The sequence below is a fragment of the Corticium candelabrum genome, chromosome 10 (assembly GCF_963422355.1).
Source record: "Corticium candelabrum chromosome 10, ooCorCand1.1, whole genome shotgun sequence".
Classification (NCBI taxonomy): Eukaryota; Metazoa; Porifera; class Homoscleromorpha; order Homosclerophorida; family Plakinidae; genus Corticium; species Corticium candelabrum.
The window spans coordinates 2,782,640-2,805,443 of record NC_085094.1 but is presented as its reverse complement, the minus strand read 5'-3'; the positions used below and the strand labels follow the sequence as shown (position 1 = coordinate 2,805,443).

Genomic DNA, 22,804 nt, shown 5'->3' with positions numbered 1-22,804 from the left:
CATACACGTCGCTCCTAATTTTTTTGTGAAGTGTACCGACAAGACCGGCGATAGTTGCAAACATGAATCACACTAAAACTAGCATTTATTTTTATGTCATACATACAATGTGTGTTAGTATTTGTTAGTACACCTAAATACGTGCTCTAGAATACAAGGGAGCTGCAAAGGCTCCATATGATGATTACTGTATGGGAGTTCCTAATTACAAAAAGCTCAAACTCTAATTACCAGAAGGAATAAAATTTCACTTTACTGTTTTGAGTGTCTTCTTTTTTCGTTTGTGTGGATGTCAGTAATTGTTGGTTTCGTGTTGAATTCTTTGGACAGTGAGCAGTGATGACTCCAGAATGATTGTGCGGCAGCCAGACTGTGCGTGCTTCACGATCTCGTCTTTCAGTCTGCAGACCTCTTCGCGCAACGCGTAGACTTGCGTGTGGAGACTCGTGTTTTGATCCGTTAGACTCTGGACGACATCTTCCAGTTCGCTCTGACGCTTCAGTTTCTTCTCGCGACAACGAGACGCGGCCTGTCGGTTTCTCGCTCGTTTTCTCGCCGCCCGATACGAGGCTCGTTCTTGAGGACTCATCGTAGCGACGGTTGCCGAGTCGAACTTCGGCGGGTTGCGCTTGTCCCATTTGAGCGAACGGGGATTCCCCTGCGACGTGGGCGTGGCTTTCCACGTCACCCATGATGACTGCAATCCCGTAGAAGTCGATGTCGACTGTCCTGTAATCTCGTCTTCACCACTGTCACTCTCGTCTTGAAAATTGTCGTTGAAATTGTAGGCGACGTTTCCTTCTCCAGACATCACAGTACTCTCGCTGCTGTGCCTCTGTGCACTAGTTGCAGTGTTTCCTGCACTAATTGACTGAAGACTTTTTCCGTCGCAGACGCTAGAGACTTCTGTACTGCGCGGTTGCAAAGCCTCGAGAAATTCTTGGCAGTAACGCATTTGTTGCTCGATGTCACTGTTGCCGTTCAGTCCGCAGGCAGAGGGTGTCAGTCCTGGCCCGTTGCTGACAAGAAACGTGTGAGAACCCGAAATGATGATCCCCTCCAACTCCGGACTTGTAAGAGCTAAATTTGCCGTGTCAGGCGTGCTCAAACCTGCACCGTGGGCAAGTTTGCTCTTGCCCCTCGCAGCACAGATGGTCGGATCTTGCGAGGGACATTCCTGGTTGGGGTCTTCTTCGTCGTCCCCGAGGGGAAGAAAGAGACGACGTTTGTCTGTTGAATTCATTGTGTCTGCAATATCATCACAGTAGAGGCTCATAATATGTATGCAGAGAGACAAAGGTCATTGACGACTAGACTGCTGATGTGGTGGGTAGGCAGAGATAAGCGCAGGTTTGGCACTTGCGAAGGTCAACAACACACTGATGTAATACCAAATCCGCACTATGCTTTTGTCATGACGTGAAATAGGTGATGTCACTCGACTCACGTGGTCAGAGTTACAACTCCGTGTATGTTTTGGACGGCTGCGTATGACTGTGTGTGTTTTATTTAATTGGCATTTCCTACAATTTCACTTCTGTTTCCGAGTTCACTCGGATGCCATGGTGTGTACTGCGTACGATGAGTCAGATTGGCTTCGGGCCACGCCTACGTACCTAGTATGTCCCTGACGTCACCGTCACGTGCTGATTGAATGTGCTGAGTGTGACTAAATGGCTTCGAAGTTGATTACGTTTTGTTGCTCTCAGTAGGTAGGTATGTACGTAGGCGTAAGCTATGTTATACCGTATTCTAGGGCGCCCACATTCACGCAGTTTTGCGAGAAAGCAGGGAACCCGGACTGTGCAGAAGACCAATTTCAGACCCCGAGCAGTAGTGACGAAGTACGCTAGAGGGTGACGTGTATAGCTACAGAGCATTCTAACACCATACCGTTTGAATCAAGGTTTTACACGAATCTTTGTCTAGAAGTTCAACAACTGATGCCGTAGTACGCATAGCTACCAAGTCTACAGAAGTTGAAGCCGGGGGGCAGCCATCTGGAATTATGTCAAATATGTCTAGAAGTATGAAAAAGCCAAGCCCTTGATGGTTAAAAATAGATTTAGCTTGGAGGTCGTAGGGCGTACTGTACAGTGTGAACACACTGAATTCTAAGGCCATACCGTACAGTAGTATTTACTCACTGTACACTTCTTCCTGTGGCTTGATTAGAGGTTTGATTGGGAGTTTCCTGTAATCTGAATTGGTAGGGTTGTCTATGGTTTCACACGTTATCTCTAGGCTAATCTCGTACACACTGAGTCAAGGAGTTTTGTTGTGACATCATTTGACAGCGTGAGCGTAAATTTGCATTGCGTTTGTGCAAGTGTTCTGGTTTCTGTAGTATGAGTGGGAGAGTGTACGCGTTTGCACAATTAGAGGTTTACTAGAACGTTCCAGGCGGAAAGGGTCTGGCTACGCGAGACTAATTCGGATAGAGGACATCCTGAGCATTGACAACAGAGGACGATATCTCGGAAGGTAGTCTACTGGGTGTTCTGAATAATAGAAAGCCGTCATCAGCTGCTATTATTAGCTAGTGAGCTATGACTTACTGTATTGCGTTGCTGCCAGTACTGTCACATGACTAAAAATCGTTGTTTGTGCCCTAATTGTCTTAGACCCTCCCACGCGTCTCGCAAATGGTTTCCGTGGGAATCTTGACAAGTGACGTACTACTAGACTAGTTAATTAAAGACAAGTACTTGGCTCTGTTTCAACAACTTCAACCTTTAGCAAACGTATTGTTAGAGCCCCTATGCTGCTAGGTGCCAGCTTGATATATTGTAGATGAGTCGTCTAGCTATCATAAATGGTTCCACACACGTAGCGCCTCACTTTGGGGCATATGACTAATTGAGGAGTCACAAAATCAAAAACAGTACTCTTAGCGTGTTCACACCGACATCTCAGGTGTACTAACTACAACTATGATTAGGCCAACATCAGCGCAAGCGCGTTCACACAGATAACTATTATTACAAAGTCACGTGGGCACGTGAGTGTAATTAGCCTCATCCATCATATCCGGTAAGCTCGAAGCCATTGCTGTAGGTTTTGAAGAGGGAAACATTTAGTTTGCTTTCCCTGGCGGCTCCTTCAGGGACGGCAGGAAGTCAAATGAACAGGCACGCACGTAGTATCCATCTGCCTGCGCTCCCGTATACGTCGCCATGTTGTTGCTGCGTTTGCACGTCTAAACATGCAACAGCACATCAGAATCATCGGCTGCATGCTCTTCTTGTATACTACCTCACGTGCCAAAGTCACGTGCAACCACTAATGCGGTTGTAATACCACCTTTTACGGCGCGTTACACTAATCATGATTAGGATCGGTTGGAACGAATGGCGTAAGTGCACTAACGCCAAACTAATCACAGTGTGAACACGCTCTTAGTCTAGAAATTTAGCAATTCTGTGGAAACGGGTGCCTCGCAAGCGTTGTCAATAGAGACGTGGCAACCCGGATAATTATCACGTGCTCTGGATTCCTGCCTAGACGCAGGAAACGTGGACGTGAATAAGTTACATTTGTCTCTTCCTGAAATTTCGTAACGTTTCCGATGCAAACATCATGAAGAGATTGTCGGAGGAAAACAGCAGGAAAGGAGGCGTAACCATACTCGTACTGACACACGCCCTCCTGACCTTGCATCTAGTTCAAGGCTCAGGTGCTCGTTGTTGAACGAAATTTGTATTTTGAGTTATCTGACGTTCGATGTTTAGGCGTTTGTAGCGATTTCTGCAAGAATGGCGGTACTTGCGTTGTAACGGTCAACGAGACTGGCAATGATGTGGCTGCATGCCAGTGTGCGGCCTCGTTTACGGGCGTTCGATGTCAGACGGCACTAGACGCGTGTGACGGGCTGCCGTGCGCTGACAACGCTACATGTCACGGCAACGGGACGAGCTACACATGTCAGTGCCCTCTAGGATTCACAGGCACAACGTGTGAAGTAAATATAGATGACTGCTATCTCTATCCTTGTTTGAACAATGGGACGTGTGAAGATGGTGTCAGCCAGTACTGGTGTCAGTGTGCGGACGGATTCACAGGCGACAAGTGTGAAACAAATGTTGATGAGTGTAGCAGCCAACCGTGCCTCAACGGAGCCCGATGCCAAGACCATGCAGATCGATACAGTTGTCTGTGCATGCCAGGATACACGAGTGAACAGTGTGGTGTTGATATTAATGAATGTCAAAACAATTTATGTCTGAACAACGGCTCGTGTCAAGATGAGATCAATGGATATCAATGTGTATGCCGTCCTGGTTGGACTGGACGTTTGTGTGAAGTGGAGATCGATGAGTGTTTGTCGAATCCTTGTGTTAGAGGACGTTGTGTGAAGCAACCCGGAGGATACACGTGTGTGTGTTATTGTGGATGGGCGGGAGACAGCTGTAGTGTTTCGTTTGATGTGTGTAGCGATCAGCCATGTCAGAATGGAGGTCAGTGTGCATCATTGAGTTCCAACTCATCGAGAACGTGTTATCGGTGTTCTTGCCAGAGTGGCTTTACTGGACTCAACTGTTCAGAGGACTTCAATGAGTGCATGTCAGATCCTTGTGATAATGATGGTACATGTGTGGACATGGTCAATAGTTTCAAGTGCAGTTGCACTGCTGGATACACTGGACGACAGTGTCACGTAGAGGTTGACGAATGCTTGTCGTCTCCTTGTCTAAATGGAGGTCGATGCATAGATCAAGTGAATGGATTTCAATGCCAGTGCCTTCCGGGTTTCTCTGGGTCGATATGTCATGTCAACGTCGACGATTGTATATCAATGCCTTGTCAAAATGGAGGACGGTGTGTTGATCAAGTGGCTGGTCATGTGTGTAACTGCTCTTCTAGTTTTGGTGGACTCACCTGTGAGACTGCTCATCGATGTATTGCAAGAAACCCTTGCCAAAACTCTGGAGTTTGTTTCGATATCGAAGCTGGTCCTGACAGCGAGCCAACGTGTTTCTGTCCACCTGGATACACGGGAAGTCTATGTGAAACCGAGCTGGTAGAATGTGACTCTAATCCATGTTTAAACGGTGGGGCTTGTGTTGATCAGATAAACAACTACTATTGTATTTGTAGTCAAGGTTGGATGGATCCTCGGTGTAGTACTCTTGTTGATTACTGCGCTTCGTCGCCATGTCAGAATGGAGGATTATGTGTGGGTAGCATCGGTAAGTTTGATTGCTTTTGTGTCTCTGGATTTACCGGACATTTGTGCCAGATTAACTTCAATGACTGTCTCGGTAAGGACTGTGGGAACGGACTGTGTATAGATCAGGTGAACAATTACGTTTGCGACTGTTTGGTTGGATGGACGGGACAGCAGTGTGATGTGTTGATTGATGAGTGTATGTCACAGCCATGCAGAAACGGTGGAACATGTTTTGATGAGTTTGGACATTTTCAATGTGAATGTCCCAATGGATTTACTGGCATACAGTGTGAAACAGATGTGGACGAATGTAACCCTTCTCCTTGTACAAACGGAGCAACATGTTTCGATGGCGTGAGCAATTATGTTTGCGGGTGTTCTTCGTTTTACACCGGTCTTCATTGTGAAAAACCGATAGACTTCTGTGAATCAAATCCATGTCTTAATAATGCACGGTGTGTTAGCGAAGTTGGCCAATACAGCTGTGTCTGTCAGTCGGGATTCACATCACTCAACTGTGACGTAGACATTAACGAGTGTATGTCAAGTCCTTGTCAGAATGGCAACTGTAGCGATGCGGTTGACATGTATCAGTGTTCGTGCACTAATGGATACACAGGAGCACAGTGTGAAACAGATATCGATGAGTGTTCGTCGATGCCGTGCTTACACGGAGGTGTATGTACTGACCAGGTTTATGGGTTTAATTGTACTTGTATGGATGGTTACACTGGCCATGAGTGTGGGATTGATGTTAACGAATGTGCATCATATCCGTGTGCTAACAATGGAACGTGTCAAGACAGTGTCAATGAGTACACCTGTTCATGCGTAATCGGTTACACGGGGCGGGATTGTGCAATTGATATCAACTATTGCAGTTCATTTCCTTGTTTAAATGGAGGCTTTTGCAGAGACGGCAGAATCGGTTTTGAGTGCATGTGTCTTGATGGATACACAGGAACACTATGCGAGAACGACATGAACGAATGTCTTTCTGAGCCATGTCAGTACAATGGCACATGTCTCGATCACATTAATAGCTACAGGTGCATTTGCCCTGCAGCAAGAACAGGTCTCAACTGTGAGCTCGATTTTCTTGAGTGCACATCCAATCCTTGTGTAAATAGGGGTTCTTGTGTTGAGCTACACGGGGAATACCGCTGCATCTGTCCAACAGGATATACAGGGTTGCAGTGCGAGACAGATATTGATGAATGCCAGTCAAAGCCCTGCTACAACAGAGGCATCTGCCAAGAAACGATTTCAAGATTCAATGAAAGCAGTGGATATCGCTGTCTATGCGAGGAAGGATATACAGGGCAATTTTGTGAAAACGATGTCGATGAGTGTGTGTCAACACCGTGCAACAACAATGGAACATGTCAAGACGGTCAAAATGCTTTTTCATGTTGGTGCCCATCCGGTTGGCATGGAGAAACATGCGAGGTTGATACGTCTGAATGCATATCTAATCCTTGCTATAACAATGGCACGTGTATTGATCGAACCGACGGTTTTATTTGTCGCTGTGTTGTTGGTTTTATGGGCCTCCACTGCGAAATAGAAACAGACGAGTGTGAGTCAAGTCCTTGCATGAATGGTGGATCTTGCATTGATGTTGTTAGTGGTTATGTTTGTCAATGCATCAACGGGTGGACGGGAGCACAGTGTGAGACAAACATCAATGATTGTGATCCTAACCCTTGTGATAATAGAGGAATATGTAAGGACGGTATTGATTCATATGAGTGTATGTGTGCCATTGGCTTTACTGGCACAAACTGTGACTCTGAAATTGATGAATGTTTGTCGAATCCGTGCCAGAATGGAGCAACTTGCAGTGATGATGTAGCATCCTATACTTGCTTGTGTCTTGACGGCTACACGGGCAATGATTGCGACTCTGATGTGGATGAGTGTTCAAGTTCTCCTTGCATGAATGGACTGTGTATTGATATGATTGCTTCATTTGTTTGTGAGTGCTCATCGGGATACAGTGGAGTGCTGTGCCAGACTGAATTAGATGAGTGTGACTCATCTCCTTGCTCAAATAACGGTACATGTTTGGATCGAACAAATAGCTTTCTTTGCTTGTGTCTGGCTGGTTTCACAGGCAACACATGTGACACTAACATTGACGAGTGTTCTCTAGAACTGGAGCCATGTTTAAATGGTGGTACGTGTATTGATGAGGTTAACGGATATAGTTGTGTTTGCTTACCTTCTTACTCTGGGATCGATTGCAGCTCGGAGGTGCTAGAATGTCAATCAGATCCATGTGTCAATAGTGGGTCATGTTTAGAAGAGATCGGAGGCTATCTATGCATGTGTGTATCAGGGTTTACAGGTACTCACTGTGAAATGGAAATAAATGAATGCAGCTCGTTTCCTTGTCTGCATGGTGGAACATGTGAAAATGGGGTGTCCATGTATAGCTGCTCGTGCGGTGCTGGTTTTACTGGATTGCACTGTGAATCAGATGTGGATGAATGTACTATGCTGCCTTGTTATAATGATTCTACATGTGTAAACACATTTGGATCTTTTGCTTGTAATTGTGCTGTTGGATACACGGGTCTTCTGTGTGGTGTCGAATTGGATGAGTGTGCTTCTCATCCTTGTGCGAATGGAGGCACTTGCCAGGATCTCTTGGATTCATACATTTGCCATTGTCATCAGGGATTTTCTGGTCAGTATTGTGAGCGAGATGTAGCAGAGTGTGAATCGAATCCATGCACGAACAATGGGAATTGCTTTGAACCTCAACCTGGGATGGGCTACATTTGTGTATGTCCGTTTGGTTATTCTGGTGTCCACTGTGAGACCGATTTCATGGAGTGCTCGTCATCACCGTGTCAGAATGGGGGACAGTGCATTGACCTACCTAATCATTATTTGTGTATTTGTGATCGAGGCTTTACTGGTGCACAGTGCGAAACAGACATCGACGAATGCATTTCCAGTCCATGTTATAACAATGCAACATGCACTGACCTCGTACGTAATGTTTATTGCAAATGCTTACCCGGATTTACAGGGCAGTTATGTGAAACTGAAGTCGATGAGTGCATGTCTAGTCCGTGTTCTACTTTAGCGACTTGTGTGGACCAAGTTGATGGCTACCGATGTTTGTGCTATCCTGGAATGACGGGTCCATTGTGCCAGGAGGACATTGACGAATGCTCTTCTTTTCCATGCACAAATAATGCAACCTGTGATGATTATTTGAATGGTTTTGTCTGCACATGTAGGGACGGATTTACAGGATTGAATTGTGAAACTGAGGTTGTTGAGTGTACGTCTAGTCCTTGCCTCAACGATGCCTCGTGTGTGGATCAGATTAATGGGTATGACTGCTACTGCATGTCAGGGTATTACGGGACACATTGTGAGAGTGAAGTTCTTGAGTGTGGATCATTACCATGTCAAAACAATGGGACGTGTGTCGAAAACATTGATGGCTACGAGTGTTTGTGTGGGCAAGGCTACACTGGCAGACATTGCCAGACACAGATAGACTACTGTGAATCGGTGCCCTGTCGGAATAATGCAATGTGTCAAAACTCATTGTCAGGATTTCACTGCTTGTGTTTGTCTGGGTACTCGGGAATGCAATGTGAAGTTGATGTTGATGAATGTGCATCTCAACCTTGTACGTCAAACGCAACATGCAGTGACTCGATTGATTTTTATCGATGTGTTTGCCCTGTGGGCTATTCTGGTGGCAACTGCGCATCAGTAATAAATTACTGTGACAGCTCTCCATGTCAGAATGGTGCCATTTGTGAGCCGAAGATTGGTTTGTACGTTTGTTACTGTCGTCAGGGATACTTTGGAACTCATTGTGAAACAGAGGTAATTGAATGTCTTTCTAATCCTTGTCAACACGGAGGAACATGTTTAGACAATTTGGCATCATTTAGCTGTGTTTGTCCGACTGGCTATTCTGGTCAGGTTTGTGAGACTTCTATCATAAGCATCGATGAGTGTGCATCTCAACCGTGTCCAGTAAATGCAACTTGCATTAACGCTTTTAATTCGTATGATTGTGTGTGTCCTGTTGGCTACTCGGGGAGTAGTTGTGAAGAAACAGTTGATTACTGTAGCAGCTCTCCTTGTCAAAACAGTGCTATTTGTGGTTCACTGCTTGGCTCTTATATTTGCTACTGTCCTCAAGGCTACTTTGGAAACAGATGTGAAACTGAGCTGAATGAATGTCTTTCTAATCCTTGTCAGAATGGTGCAACATGTTTAGACAGTGTAGCCTTGTATAGTTGTGTGTGTTCGATCGGTTATTCAGGTCAATTCTGTGAAACTTCAATCGATGTATGCGATTCGAATCCATGTGTCAATGGAGGCACATGCTTTAGTGATGGTTCTGGATTTCAGTGCAGCTGTCGAGATGGATTTACGGGTGCTCATTGTGAGTCTGCTATGGATGCTTGTATGTCGTCTCCTTGTCGCAATTACGGTACATGCAACAATGTACAACTTGGCTACGAGTGAGACATGAAATGATGTATTATTGGTGTGCTTGAATTAATTTTGATTGATTGTTGCAGGTGTTTGTGTTTACTTGGTTATCAAGGCAGTAGATGTGAAATCATAGTTCAATCATGCTCATATCAGCCGTGCCTCAACGGTGGTACTTGTAGCGATGGACTGGATGACTTTAATTGTCTTTGTTCACTGGGATACAGAGGACGGTTTTGTGAAGAAAGTAAACAGTATTTAAGTTTAACTGATCTTTTAGGATTTAATTGTGTTTGTATTTCCCACTAGGTGTAATTGTCACGACACCTTACTTTTCCAAAAGGAGTTACATTGCTGTTCCACGATTGAGCGGTCCAACATTTCGAACTCAGTTGACTCTTTCTATACTTCCCATATCGGCAGATGGTCTGATTTTATACAGCAGTCAATATCCAAGTGCAGCAGCTGGCGATTTTATAACTTTGGGCATGAAAAGCTCGCGGGTTGAACTTCGATACAGTTTGGGTGTAAGACAGGCAGTTCTGTTGTCTGATCTGATAGAGCTGCATCGTTGGCATACAGTGACGGTTAACAGACTAAATCAAGCCAGCCAGTTGTATGTCAATGACAGAAGTGTGGTTATGGGAATGTCTCCTGGAAGTTATACAAGACTTGATGTTGTATCACTTTTATATGTTGGAGGACACAGCAACTTTGCTCTACTTACAGAAAATGCTGACTTTGTTTCAGGCTTTACAGGCTGCATAAGGAACCTTACAGTATGTGGTTGTTCGACGATATTGCTATTCTTTCTGTGACATAGTGTGGGGTTGTGTTTTATTTTAGGTGCAAGGCAAGGCTGTGAACTTGATAGCCGATGCTGTACGTGGTGCCGGTGTGGATGAATGTGCTGCACATTCGTGTGTTTCATCTTCTTGTTTGAATGGGGCTACTTGCAGTAGTGATAACGATGTTGGTTATCGATGTAGTTGCCCAGATGGATTTAGTGGAACTCGGTGTGAATACAAGATAACACCGTGTGCTCAAGCAGGCACTCCATGTTTAAACAACGGAGAATGCTTGGCAGTCACAGGTGGCCATCGGTGTGTTTGTACATTTGATTCCAGCTTGGATCAAGCTTTTGTTGGTTCTACATGCAATCAGTGTAAGTAGAATACTGTACCCTTCTGTTGCATAACGTAGTTCATCTTTTCTGGTGTCTTGTAGCCAAGTCGTTCACGGATGCTTTCTTCAATAGATATGGATATTTGTCTTTTACAGACAATGAACTAGTTCGGTAGGTTATTCAGCTTTTTGTTCATATTATTTAACAAAGCTAGTTTGTTTGAATTAGGCATACAACAAGAACTGAATTCCTATTGACGTTTACCTCAACTACTGATAACGGGTTGCTGTTGTTCATTGGCGAGGTAAGTTTGTGTTGACCACGTGTATGTATTGCTAACTTAAACAAATGTACATACGCTTTGGTTGAATTTACTTACAATTATTGTAACTAAATACTCTTGCAATAGATTAGTGCAGCCTCTTACTGGTATATACAGAAATTTATACCGTGGTCACATGATGTATTTTGATGACATATCATATAGTCATGAGCGTGTATTTTGATGGTGTATATGACACATTGCATGGCAAGTGTGCAATAAGTTACTTTCAGTTAACATCACACTTACTTGCCATATACATGTCACGTGACCTTCTATAAATTACTTATCGTATGATTAGTGTGTTATATTGCATTTACAAGCACTCAGAATGGGTTAATTATAGCCCTTGTGTTTGTAAAAACCATATAGCATGCTAATTATACCATTACCTAGCCTTGTCCCTAGGCTCTCTCGCACTAGTCTTGTCTGGTGCCCATATGACAATTCCAGGTGCGAGAGAGTCTGGGATCATCCCGTCTACTTCCTGTTATATCTCCTTACTAACTGCTCACTAAGTTCAACCCAACATCATCAACTGTGACCCCAACGTCATCAAGTGTACCCTGACTTCAAAATCAAATTAGGGTTAGAACTAATCCAATAAACGTACCACGCGGAATGCTATGACCATTGTTTGGTGTTTGTGGCATATCCAGCACTTGCAGACAACTGAAGCATGTTGAAAAGGTAAGTCTATGGAAGGTTGGTGACGGGTGTTGTGTAGGCTTGTATTCTGAGATCTACAATTTGCAGGGTGATGACCTTCTGTGTAGTTCACATGCAGCCACTAGCGTTTGCACGCAGACTAGACTCTGTAGCAAAATGCGTGCAATGACAAGGGAAGGGGTTGATCTTGACATGAAACTACCTTGAAGACAATATGCAAGTTTCTGTGTGCATTGCATGAATTTCAAATTTGCTGAAGAGGAATTGAGATGCTATGAATATACACGTATTTAGTATCAGGTCTCTAAAATGAAACTGTTTGATAGTTTTATGGTTGTGTCCACTTACAGATAATTTAGATACATTCCAAATTTACTTTGCTGTACTTCAATCAGTGGTGTCACTATGTATGGGACTGGGAGGCCATGGCCCCAATATTGTTAGGTGTGATCTTTTAGACAATCAACAAGGTCTCATAAAGTTAAATCTTAGCAGCTGGCCTCCCCATTTTCGGAGAACCAGTGATGCCCTTTTAATTACTTTAAGTTGAGCTGCATGATAATCTGCGTATACTAGTACTATAACTGTTTCTCTTGTAGGAAACTGGAGACTATGCAGCCATAGGGCTCCAAAGTGGTTATGTGCAGTACAGGTACACATACTGTAAAACATGGTACTTTTCTTCTGCCACAATTACAAATTTGACTTTGTTGTTGTACTATTGTAGCTTTGACTTGGGTGGTGGGTTGACATCAGTGTCTTCGAACAGTAGAGTAGACGATGGGAAAACACATACAGTAAAAGTTATAAGGTCAGCTTAGTTCATTCCTCATTTTCTGGACATGATATCATACACCTCATGTTTGTCAACAGGAAATTGCGAATTGGCACAATGACAGTAGACAATACGGATGTCAAGTCTTTTGTCTCTAGGTACAGCACGACGGCTCTTAATACAAAGGGCTCTATTTTCATAGGTTAGTGTTGGCCTGCTGGATTTACTTGACAGCTTTTGTTATCACATGTATTAATTTGTTACGCCAAGGTGGCATTCCTAATATTCTGGAGTACACGAGAGGACTATATTCTCAAAGTTTTCAAGGGTGTATTACGACTCCTGTCGTAATCCAGAATCGTGACTTTGTCTTGTCTCAAGCTTCAGACGGACGTGGTATTGACAGTTGTGATGGCTGACGTTTCACAAGACAAAATAGGGCATTGCATTAGTAGTGGAATGTTTACACAAGCTATTATATGAAGTAATGAAATTTTACTGAAACCATTCTGGATGGTAGACTAATGGTAATTAGATGGCAAGTGACAGACACATCTCTTTGTTAGACTGTAATTCAGCAGTTTGTTGTTATGGAGTCTCAATTATTGCATGAGTGATCATGGCAGCCAGTAATTTAAGAGACCATCTTAACGTTTGAACTATTCTTAATTGTATTGGACTCTTTATACATACACAAGTTTACGTGAAATTCTCCCAAATTTCTTTATTCCCTTTACATTTGAAACTCTGGCCTTGTTGCACTTGTTTCTTAGAGGCACAAGTACCATGATGTTTATACGCCAATGTGCAGCTTGTGTCACTCTATGAGGTGCTGTCAATGCCAAACAATTAATTGCTTCAATATACTACTATAGGCTCAGCACTAAAATTATTATACATACCAAATTGTGTATAAAATGTAGTCCATGCTGCAGCAATGCATAGATACAATGCATTGAAGAGATAATTAATACTAGTACTGTAATACAACGTGCTGCAACTGTGTATTCTAATGCTGAAACTGAGTTTTAGTGCTGCATTAGTGCTGCAGGTGGGTAATGCTGCAGTATTGTGTATAATGCATCAATGCATTCGCACATTGTTAGTGCGCAATAGAATTTGTCATTGCAATTGTTGCAATACGTACACTGCACATAAAATACATATGCACAAGGCAGGCACTATACACAATGCATTTGCTTTGCAGTATTATTGCTCTAGCAATAATTGTCCTAATTAATTAATTCTAACACAAATTAAATACTGAATCCTAGTAACAGATAAACAAACAAAACAAACAAACCAAACTAAAACGAGTAACTCCTGGGCGGAGGTATATGTACCGTATCTGGCTTCGTGCTACGACGATTGCAGTTAACATCCGGGAAATCGTCTCTAATGGCCGCCGGAGCAGGTTCAGTGTGTCGATTGTTTTAGGTCTCGTAGTGTCCACGCGAGGACTGTTTTTTAGAAATAGCCGATGTGAGCGTCAAGGACGATGAAGATGACGATGTAGTGGCAATAGTGAGAAAGAAACACAAGAAAGCAAAGCACAAAAAGGACAAGAAGCACAAAAAGCGAAGGGAACGCGGAAAGCTTGCAGTTATCTCTGATGATGACGAACCAACAGAAAGCAAATTGACAAGCAGGAAACGTAGTAGATCAGCATCGATTCAGGAACAGCTGACGAGCCCCGGCGTCAAGTTGAAGATCAAGATAGGAGGACAAACTACAGCTACCACCGTTGAGTAGGTCACAGTTATATAATAATTAATAAATAATAAATTTATGATATGTAAATTTTCTAAAAATAGTATGTATGACGTTAGGCGCAAATTTTGTATTTGCATTGTCTAGCATCGTCAGCATGTCTTGTCCATAGTTTCACTAGTATGCAGTATTGTGTCTTTTTATCTTCATGTGTGCAAGGTTTGGAGTAGAGTTGAGGAGTGGCAATATTTAGGTTGCCACTTTTATAATTAATTAAATATTTGTTGTCTTGCTGACCAATTGTAGTTTGATAGTTCTACCAGTTTAGTTTATTATGCCTCTTCTGTATTAGTCTCGCGCAGCCAGCCCCTCCCCCTTTTTGACTTCCATTGTCAGGGTCTGGACCTGAAGTCCAGTAGCACCTGCAGTAGAAACAGAAGCGAAAACTTTGCTGTACATGCGGATACTAATTAGTAGTGTATTCCCATCAGTTGCTTGCTTATCTCAATTAACATATCATCGTTATGTCTTTATGCCCCATGGAATGCTGGGGTTGGCAGATCCAAGACATCAAAGGAACTTTACCAGACCCTCTCCTCGCCAACTGAAGTCAAAAAGGGGGAGGGGCTGGCTGCACAAGACTACTTCTGTATAACCTGCTTGTGGGCTGTTTGTTACATGACACCATGCTTGGTGTAGTTGACACAGTCAGATCTAGTTATTCCGACACCCAACAATCTGACATCCTCACTTTTTGACAAAGGTACACGTGAAACCAATTTACATGGGTCACTGTGTATTGTTACTAATAATCCAACAGTTGCGTTAGTTCGACAGAAACTGACGGGACAAACGTGGTCGAAATAACGAGGTCTGACTGTATTGCTCTCAGTACATAGAGTAGAAGAACATTTGGTGCAGGTTTTCAGATAGATGTGTCATTGTCACTTGCTTAAGTCAAGTGTATTTTGATGTCACTTTAATTTCTTAAATTTTGTAAGGACCAATCAATTTCCCAAATGTATTCGCTTTTTATTATTTTCCTGGAAATCAGCTCACTGTTTATTGTCATAATGAGAATATTTTCTACACCTTCCCCACTAGTCCCACTGGAGTACATTTGTTGAGCCTCAATCTTTTTGTTGGTTTTCTACATTACAGCAGACTCATGATTGGTCCTGTTACTCGGGTCTGGTATTGTAGGAGCCTTGAACCCTACGAAGTATTGCTCTTCAGCCACGATATCAGTGACGTAGTTTGTAGGAATTAGGCTTACGTTTACAATATGTACCAGTGGCGCATGAGTAGGAGCTATTCCCTCACAATTCGGTCATTACCCAAGGCCCAATATCTGGGCTAGGGGTATAGTAGTCGTCTGGCTGACAACCGTACGTACGACCGTATTTATACTCGATTAGCACAGATGCAAATGAAGCTATTCTGACTGATAGACGAGAAGTGGTGTCATTATCGACCATTAGACGAACATGATTTCATTATAAGGCTTTACCTCGGTTGGTAGCTGCTACCGAGAATTCAACCATCGTTCTTACTGCAATTAGTTAATTTAAGCAAAACTGTCTTTAGCATAGCTTTCTATCATGTTTAAAAATTAAATCGCTTCCAAAAACGATAATTTTTCAATATTCATAAAAAGTTCTTACAAAATTCACTTGATTTAGAGTATGGTATGTTGTTATGTTGGATTTGTCAGGGTGTTACTTGTAACATCATTAGCGTAATTCATGTAGTGACCTGCTAAAAGGAAAGCAATGAAATCAGTGTGTAATTTGTGTAGCAACTGTCTATGCAAACTAAGTTTACAGTCTACGGTTGTTATGGACACTTGTTTGGTTTATTTTATTGATGAGTTTTCGATAGGGTTTGGCTATTTATCTTTTAGGATAAAACGTTCGAAACGGTCAAAGAAGTCTGCTGTTGTGGGAGTGCTGAGTGATAGTGGTGACAATACAGATTACAATATTTGGGGAGGTATGAGTAAGTGATAAATAATACAGACTGTTTGTTGACTGATGTTCAGGTGAACTGATGAAATAATAGGGCAGTTATTCAGACAAACAGATAGATAAATTCAAGACCTCCTGACATGTCATTGTGTGTGTGTGTGTGTGTGTGTGTGTGTGTGTGTGTGTGTGTGTGTGGCACGGTGGAGCAGATGTAGAGTTTGTGATGACATCCGGGATCTTGTATTCCGTGATGAGGGTTGAAGGTTCGATCCTGGTGGAGGCGACACTGTCGCAGTTTCCTTGAGCAAGAAACTCACCCACACTTGCTTCTCTTGACTCAGGAGTATGAATGAGTACCTGGTCATTGACTGGGGTGGACAAGACCGCTGGCTTGGCAGCAACATCATGCAGCAGACAGGTACGTGTGGGCCTTGGTGTCCAGTCCCAGAGCTGCATCATTGTCAGTGCCCCTGGATGACTCTGGCCAAGCTCCAGGTGGATTGTAGCGCTGGCCCCAAGACTCCACGTAGCGCATGGAGGCCGTCTCTAGAGGCAGGGGGAGCTATCTCCGCGACTGACCTCAAGGTTGACGTCAAAAGACGTGGAGGGCTTAACAGTTGTCTATTTGTCCATTGTGTGTGTGTGTGTGTGTGTGTGTGCATGTGTGTGTGTGTGTGTGTGTGTGTGTGTGTGTGTGTGTGTGTGTGTGTGTGTGTGTGTGTGTGTGTGTGTGTGTGTGTGTGTGTGTGTGTGTGTGTGTGTGTTGTACATTTGCATAACATTAGCTTTTTGTAGAGGAAGCAGCAAACAGTATATACACTCAAAAGATTGGGAAGGCTAATCAAGATGATGACGAGTGGTTACAAGCTCTTGAAGCAGGGGAACTGAATGAAAGAGGAGACATTATGAAATATTCCTTTGCAACTACTGCTAGACAGGTACTAGTACGATAAACACAAGGAGCATTACGTACAATAGCACTGGACTTGATATGATCAGGATAATTTATATATAATAATTAAACTTACTAATACAAAATTCCTTACTGCAACTCACCAGCAAGAGCACAAGAAGTTGGTACAGTGAGTGTACAATGACATCGTCGCTGTCTTCAAGTTAAGAAAGAACAACTTTTTATCGTTAAACATATGAATGGCGTAGTTTTCTTTGATCTAATGCAACTGCTTTAGTCAATGTTTGTTGATTTTCTATTCTGTTTCAGTTGTAGTTGTAGTTATTGGAAGAATTTGTATGGCCTACAGTAGCCTCGTACCTAGGCCCTTTTGCGCGCCCGGAGAAGAGGGCTTGGTGTCTTTGCATGTGTGAATAAATTATCTCGAAATCAGCATAATGTATGCACGCATGCAGAACCAACGTTGTTTAGAATCTTGAGCTGATAGTGTCGCGCGCAATGACAGAGAACAGCTTCCGTGTTCAGGTGATGTTCTTTGTCCACTTTTATTGACTTAGATACCACTTCTGGCTGTCATGTGCCTGCAACCTCAACTTTCTGGTACGGCTCGAATGCACTGAGCACAGAGCTAGCAGATCTGTGTGGAAGACCGTCTGTCGTGGAAGACTGTGTCGTGCAGATAGAAATTCCCAAAATAAGCTGCAACTTCTGCAGCAGTCCTTCTCGCTAAGCAAACACCATTACAGCCTGACTGCAGTACGACTAAGCATCGAGGAACGACAAACTCGACACTCCAAACAGCTGCCACAAAAACAAGGTCTAAAATTGTCTATTTGGATCACTTGACCTTGGGTCTAGATCTCTGGTCTGGAAGTTCGAGACTAGGCCTACAGTTGGTCTTTTGAAACGGGATACAAATTTGATAGGTGCAATCTAAGTTTAGAAATTTAGTCATGTAATAAAATCTTTCTTTTCAATACTTTGTATAATCAAGCTAATAGCCCGTTCACACTAGCGGATTTTACCGTGGTAGCACAGTTTGGTCAGCTCGGTTTGATTTTTTCACCTAGTGCGAATGCTTATCGTGCCATGCCAAGAGGGCCGGGAGTGTGTTGACCCAGATCGCTCCAATTTGCCATGCTGGCACGGTTCAGCTCAGATCTTTTGCGTAGTATGAATGGTTACCGATCTACAACGATGTTTGTGAATGCATAGTTCATTGCAAAATGGTGTGGTCAGAAAGAGAAACATTGTTTCTGATTGAATTATGGATCGAAGATGCTGTACAAGTGCATCTTGAGGGATGCCGCCGTAGTCGCCGTAGTAGGAAAGTGTATGGCACTATGGGCGATGTACACGAATTTCTTCTCCAGCATAATCTCCTATTCAACCTGACACAATTTGTCGATCTGGATTGCCAATAATATGGCAGCGAAAGCATACTGCCGATCCATAATTTTCAGAGTTAGCGTACATTATGAGTGGCTACAATCACTGGCTTGCTAGAGGCTTACATAGTGTGAATGGGGGCTGGCACTGTTTTCTGGCGTGCATTGGCTCGGTCTAGCTTTGCACCTTTTGCTAGGTGCTAGAGTGAACGGGATATCTACTATATAAAGCTCAAATTGTGTGTGTGTGTGTGTGTGTGTGTGTGTGTGTGTGTGTGTGTGTGTGTTTGCGTTTGGTGGCCACGTCTTTTGTCCATTCGCAACCGAAATCGGCACGCACACTCGGCACGCACAGGGGAAGGTTTGCATAAAAGAATTAAAAAAAATTATGCACCAGGTCTCCTCTCGAGGGATCGACCCGCACGTAAAATTTCTTGATGACGCAAACGCTACACATTCCAGTTCATTCGAACACACGCCCACACCAGTTCTGTGTAGACCGTATGCATCGTCGTCCTTTGCAAAGCTTCGAGCGATTGAATATCTCTTGCCGACGAAACTTATTCTTTTAGCGCTTTCGTTTCTCTCCAAATTCTGATTGCATTTGCACCAAATCCAACCTACACGTTTTCTGCAGCAAGTGCTACACGGGGAGTGTGTCGATTTCTATCGAAACAAGCGCGAAGAGCAAGATTCGAATTCAGTCAGCACATCCGGGACCTCGCAACTAAGATTGCACGTGACGTGTCCAACAGACTTATCTTTACACTACAGTATCTTGCCCGTACAAAGGACGGGCCATGGATACTAGTAAGACATAATTGTGGTCTTTAACAAATTATAGCAGAGTATAAAATTAATTCTCATCTGAATTTATTGAGTTTAGGTTTCTGATTTCCTACTTTTGTGGGCTCTTTGTGGACTCTTTTGGGGCTATGTACTTGTGACTTTAAGCATTTTAGACATTGACATTTCTGTCATAGTGTTGATTTATGAATTGTGTCATTGCATGAACTTTCTGTGGTTGTATACAGTACCAAGTATTTATGTTGTACAACCACTTGCACTATATTTGTCAAGATTTGTTTCAGATTCTGATCGAATGCAAACCCAAGTCTGTAATTTAATCTTCCTGTTTTCTGTGACTGAATGTGTCGCTACGGCAATTTGTAGCTTTAATTCTGTAGTTTAGTAGTATTATGGTTATGGTCTTGTAATGTACTATTTTTGTCTGCAGAGAGCTATGATGGGATCTGATGCACAGGAGGAGTTACTAGAACTACCATCCGGTAACGAAAGCAATTATTGTAATATGTGAGGTAGTCAACATTGTTGTACGTGTACTTAGGTCCTGCAAGGGGCAGGGAAATAACAGAAGAAATGCAAGCTAGGAAGGACGAAATAACAAGGAAACGTCGTCAAAGAGAAGCAAAGAAAAGAGAAGAGCAGAAAGTGAGCAATGCGACTTGTGTTTGTGAACGTATGTTACTATATCATGTCAACGCTTGTCGTGGTACAGAAAAATACTGTGAAAAAACTTATCACAAAGACAACTGGAACACGTAAAAAGGAAGACGATAAGGTAACTTGTATTTTGGATGTTGCTTGCATGAACTCACATAGTAGATTACTTTGGTGCATGTTTACCATTGCCAAACCACAGAAAAATGCAAAGAAAATTTAGAAACTCTGAAATATGGTACACTTTGACTTATTGCGCGTGGTTCAACAATTTATTAATTAACGTTAGTTTATTCGGTTATTATTATAAGATATGATAGCTTATATGCTCTCACTCTTATCACTTTAGTAATATGTGTGATATCTTATCAGGCTGTAGGATCATTGTACTACTCATATCTAGATAGTATCTAGATAGTATGCACACAATAAGATTGGTATTTTATCAGGCAATAAGGTCATTATGAGTATGATGATGAAACTTAGAATTTATATCTGTTTTAGTTTAATATGTGTTAGGTTAGTATGATCACATTCACAATGGTGTTAAGGCTTCGTAAATCAGCAGATGTATAGACCTTATTCGCTTCCGGGACATTGGTCATGTGACTGCCATTACCGTGGTTATGCTCCATATTCAGTGGCAATAGTGAAAAGTTGTTCTGCAGTTTACTGCAATAGCAGATAGGAGAAAGGCACTTCGTTGAGTTGTTACAAGTTTCCTGCCAAGTTAGATCACCGGCATCAATGGATTATGGCAGTCAATCAAGGAGTTGTATCCAAGTGAGCACAATTGGCTTTGATTTCTTGTATTTCACGTCAGCAAAGAAGTCGGATGACCTGCTTTTAACAGACTACGCCTCATCTGTTATTTCCAACACTGCCAGTCTTGTTAAAAGCGTCAGGAAAAAAATTGAAAACGTAAAGTTGCTTTTAGTGAAGGCAGCTGCCATACAGGTGCAGTGTCTGCATATAACAATTACTGACTGTACAGCAGCAACCATTTACATGCAGCAGACATTTACATACAGCTGACAAACAGTGTTGCCACTCAGTCACATGGGCAACAACATAAAAAGTGCCAGAAGCGAGTAAGGTCTATTGCTATCTTTATAGTTGGACTTGGGATTGTTTGGTGGCCATACGCTTGTGAGACACTTGATGCTGTGTACAGTGATCGACAGACAAATGCCTATCACAATTGTTCAGCTATGTATCCAGTGTGTACACCTGTCACTGCTGAGGACACTGTTTGCACCAAATTATGTATTCCAGCAAGTATGACTGATTTAATTAATGCTAACTTAGCTTGACGTAATGACATTAAAACAACGTTGTTTAGCTGTGTAAAATGTGTGTTTTTACAAGTTTTCATGATCACATGAAGAATATCATTCGTTTCCTACAGGGTTCAATGATTGTCATTACACATTTTACCGATAATGTAGTACTGTATACTTAATTAATTAATAAGAAATTTGATTTTTCTGTTAGCGTAAAGGTAACCAACTAATGATACTCTCTTACAGCAGAAAAGAACAAGATATTTAGACCGTCCAACTGTTCAGTACATCAGTAATAAAGATGGCTATGCTCTCTGCTTTCCACCAGGCATGGACTTTCCTTTCAAAGCCCAGACAGCTCGGTGATGATATATCCATACAATTGGTTAAATTTTATCAAATTAAATGACGTTGGGAATTTTTTTTGCAGAAAACCACCGGATAAACGGGTTTGCGCTGTGGAAGGCTGTTCCAATGCTAGAAGGTACACGTGCTCTAAGACACACCTGCCATTGTGCAGTTTAGAATGCTACAAGAAGGTACAATTGAATTCAACGTAGCCCTGCAAGGCAGTTTGTAAGTTCAGAAATAAGTTTGTGCTTTTGTAAAGCTGAGGATGGGCATATACTGTATTAAAACGAATGAGTTAATTTGTATAAATAGGATAGTTAGTTAACAAACTTATTAATTAATCGTTTCTCACAGTCACTGGAGAGGAATGCTTCCATAGAATACACTAGCAGGTGTAACTTATGAGAAGGCGAGAATCAAGCAATTTGTGGCCTCTTGCCTAGGAGACTATCGAGGGTACTGAATGGAATTTCTCGCTGTGGGAATTGTTTGCAGTCTCCACCCGCAACCAACACGGCCACTCCTCGCAGGGTGGTGCACTTCTATTTGGGAGTCGCACGTGATGTCTTTCTAATTCGCACTTCCCTCCCTGTTCGTCTCTTCAGCTGTTCGATTGGTTGGCGCCTATACCTGTGGCTAGAACGGATTTGCACAAGAGCAATACTCCAACAGAACGACGACTCGTTGCAGAAGTCATTTCGTGGGAGGAACGTTAGTCTGCTTATCTTGCCGCGATATTTAGTTCGCTGCTCCGAAATTGTCTTGAATGTCACGGGGTTAGAAAACGAGCTTCTGTCAACACATCAGGTTAGAATGCTTTGATTTAATTTCAGGGAGTTGACGAGTGACTGCTCGTTCGCATTACGCATTCTTATCTAATTTAAATTTGTTGATGTTGTACGTGCATGTTTGAGTCGGACGCGGAGACACGATGGACGGAGAGGTCATTACTTGCATGGTAACGCCTTGCGTGTGACACTTGCAGCTGTGTACTCTTACGCTTACGCCTGTCATCAATGTGAATTTGCTCCATTTATTTATGCACGTCAATACACGTGCGAATTTACAGCTTGCGTTCTTACGTTTTCGACGTCTGAACTTCAATTTTAGTTGTACCTGTTAGATGCATGTAGTTAACTTTACGCATTGTGTATTCTATGTAGAGATTACTTGGCAGACACACTCCTGAGAGA

At 42.7% G+C, this 22,804-nt stretch overlaps 4 protein-coding genes across 5 annotated transcripts; 3 read left to right on the top strand and 1 right to left on the bottom strand.

The window, feature by feature from the left end:
- Positions 1-67: 67 nt before the first annotated feature.
- On the bottom strand, positions 68-1,410 carry LOC134185645 (transcription factor Jun-like). The gene has a single exon (XM_062653481.1). It carries the CDS (start codon positions 1,274-1,276, stop codon positions 293-295), a length of 984 nt encoding a protein of 327 aa, XP_062509465.1. The 5' UTR covers positions 1,277-1,410; the 3' UTR covers positions 68-292.
- A 2,111-nt stretch (positions 1,411-3,521) lies between these two features.
- LOC134185185 (delta-like protein C) lies at positions 3,522-4,074 on the top strand. The gene is made up of 3 exons (XM_062652966.1): positions 3,522-3,676; positions 3,732-3,954; positions 4,017-4,074. Exons 1-3 carry the CDS (start codon positions 3,580-3,582, stop codon positions 4,072-4,074), a joined length of 378 nt encoding a protein of 125 aa, XP_062508950.1. The 5' UTR covers positions 3,522-3,579.
- Positions 4,075-4,120: 46 nt separating this feature from the next.
- Positions 4,121-13,230, top strand: LOC134185636 (neurogenic locus Notch protein-like). Its single transcript, XM_062653469.1, has 10 exons — positions 4,121-9,675; positions 9,736-9,893; positions 9,956-10,425; positions 10,493-10,811; positions 10,874-10,943; positions 11,001-11,076; positions 12,363-12,415; positions 12,491-12,574; positions 12,637-12,740; positions 12,809-13,230. Exons 1-10 carry the CDS (start codon positions 4,160-4,162, stop codon positions 12,955-12,957), a joined length of 6,999 nt encoding a protein of 2,332 aa, XP_062509453.1. The 5' UTR covers positions 4,121-4,159; the 3' UTR covers positions 12,958-13,230.
- A 691-nt stretch (positions 13,231-13,921) lies between these two features.
- On the top strand, positions 13,922-21,910 carry LOC134185849 (INO80 complex subunit B-like). 2 transcript variants are annotated; one of them, XM_062653731.1, is made up of 9 exons: positions 13,922-13,952; positions 14,010-14,286; positions 16,152-16,240; positions 17,011-17,153; positions 19,754-19,805; positions 19,865-19,968; positions 20,036-20,098; positions 21,510-21,622; positions 21,691-21,910. In XM_062653731.1, exons 1-9 carry the CDS (start codon positions 13,937-13,939, stop codon positions 21,818-21,820), a joined length of 987 nt encoding a protein of 328 aa, XP_062509715.1. In that variant the 5' UTR covers positions 13,922-13,936; the 3' UTR covers positions 21,821-21,910. The 2 variants fall into 2 exon arrangements, with proteins under 2 accessions (XP_062509715.1, XP_062509714.1); XM_062653730.1 differs by having other exon boundaries at positions 21,507-21,622.
- Positions 21,911-22,804: the final 894 nt, after the last annotated feature.

Bases quoted from the DNA above. Each gene is read 5' to 3' on its own strand.
- LOC134185645 (XM_062653481.1), bottom strand. From the start codon at position 1,276: ATGAGCCTCTACTGTGATGATATTGCAGACACAATGAATTCAACAGAC.
- LOC134185185 (XM_062652966.1), top strand. From the start codon at position 3,580: ATGAAGAGATTGTCGGAGGAAAACAGCAGGAAAGGAGGCGTAACCATA. The intron at 3,677-3,731 runs GTGCTCGTTGTT...TTCGATGTTTAG, and splicing joins GCATCTAGTTCAAGGCTCAG to GCGTTTGTAGCGATTTCTGC. The intron at 3,955-4,016 runs GTGTGAAGTAAA...GGACGTGTGAAG, and splicing joins CTAGGATTCACAGGCACAAC to ATGGTGTCAGCCAGTACTGG.
- LOC134185636 (XM_062653469.1), top strand. From the start codon at position 4,160: ATGCCAGGATACACGAGTGAACAGTGTGGTGTTGATATTAATGAATGT. The intron at 10,944-11,000 runs GTAGGTTATTCA...TGTTTGAATTAG, and splicing joins ACAGACAATGAACTAGTTCG to GCATACAACAAGAACTGAAT. The intron at 11,077-12,362 runs GTAAGTTTGTGT...TTTCTCTTGTAG, and splicing joins TGCTGTTGTTCATTGGCGAG to GAAACTGGAGACTATGCAGC.
- LOC134185849 (XM_062653730.1), top strand. The intron at 16,241-17,010 runs GTATGAGTAAGT...AGCTTTTTGTAG, and splicing joins AGATTACAATATTTGGGGAG to AGGAAGCAGCAAACAGTATA. The intron at 21,623-21,690 runs GTGATGATATAT...TTTTTTTTGCAG, and splicing joins TTCAAAGCCCAGACAGCTCG to AAAACCACCGGATAAACGGG.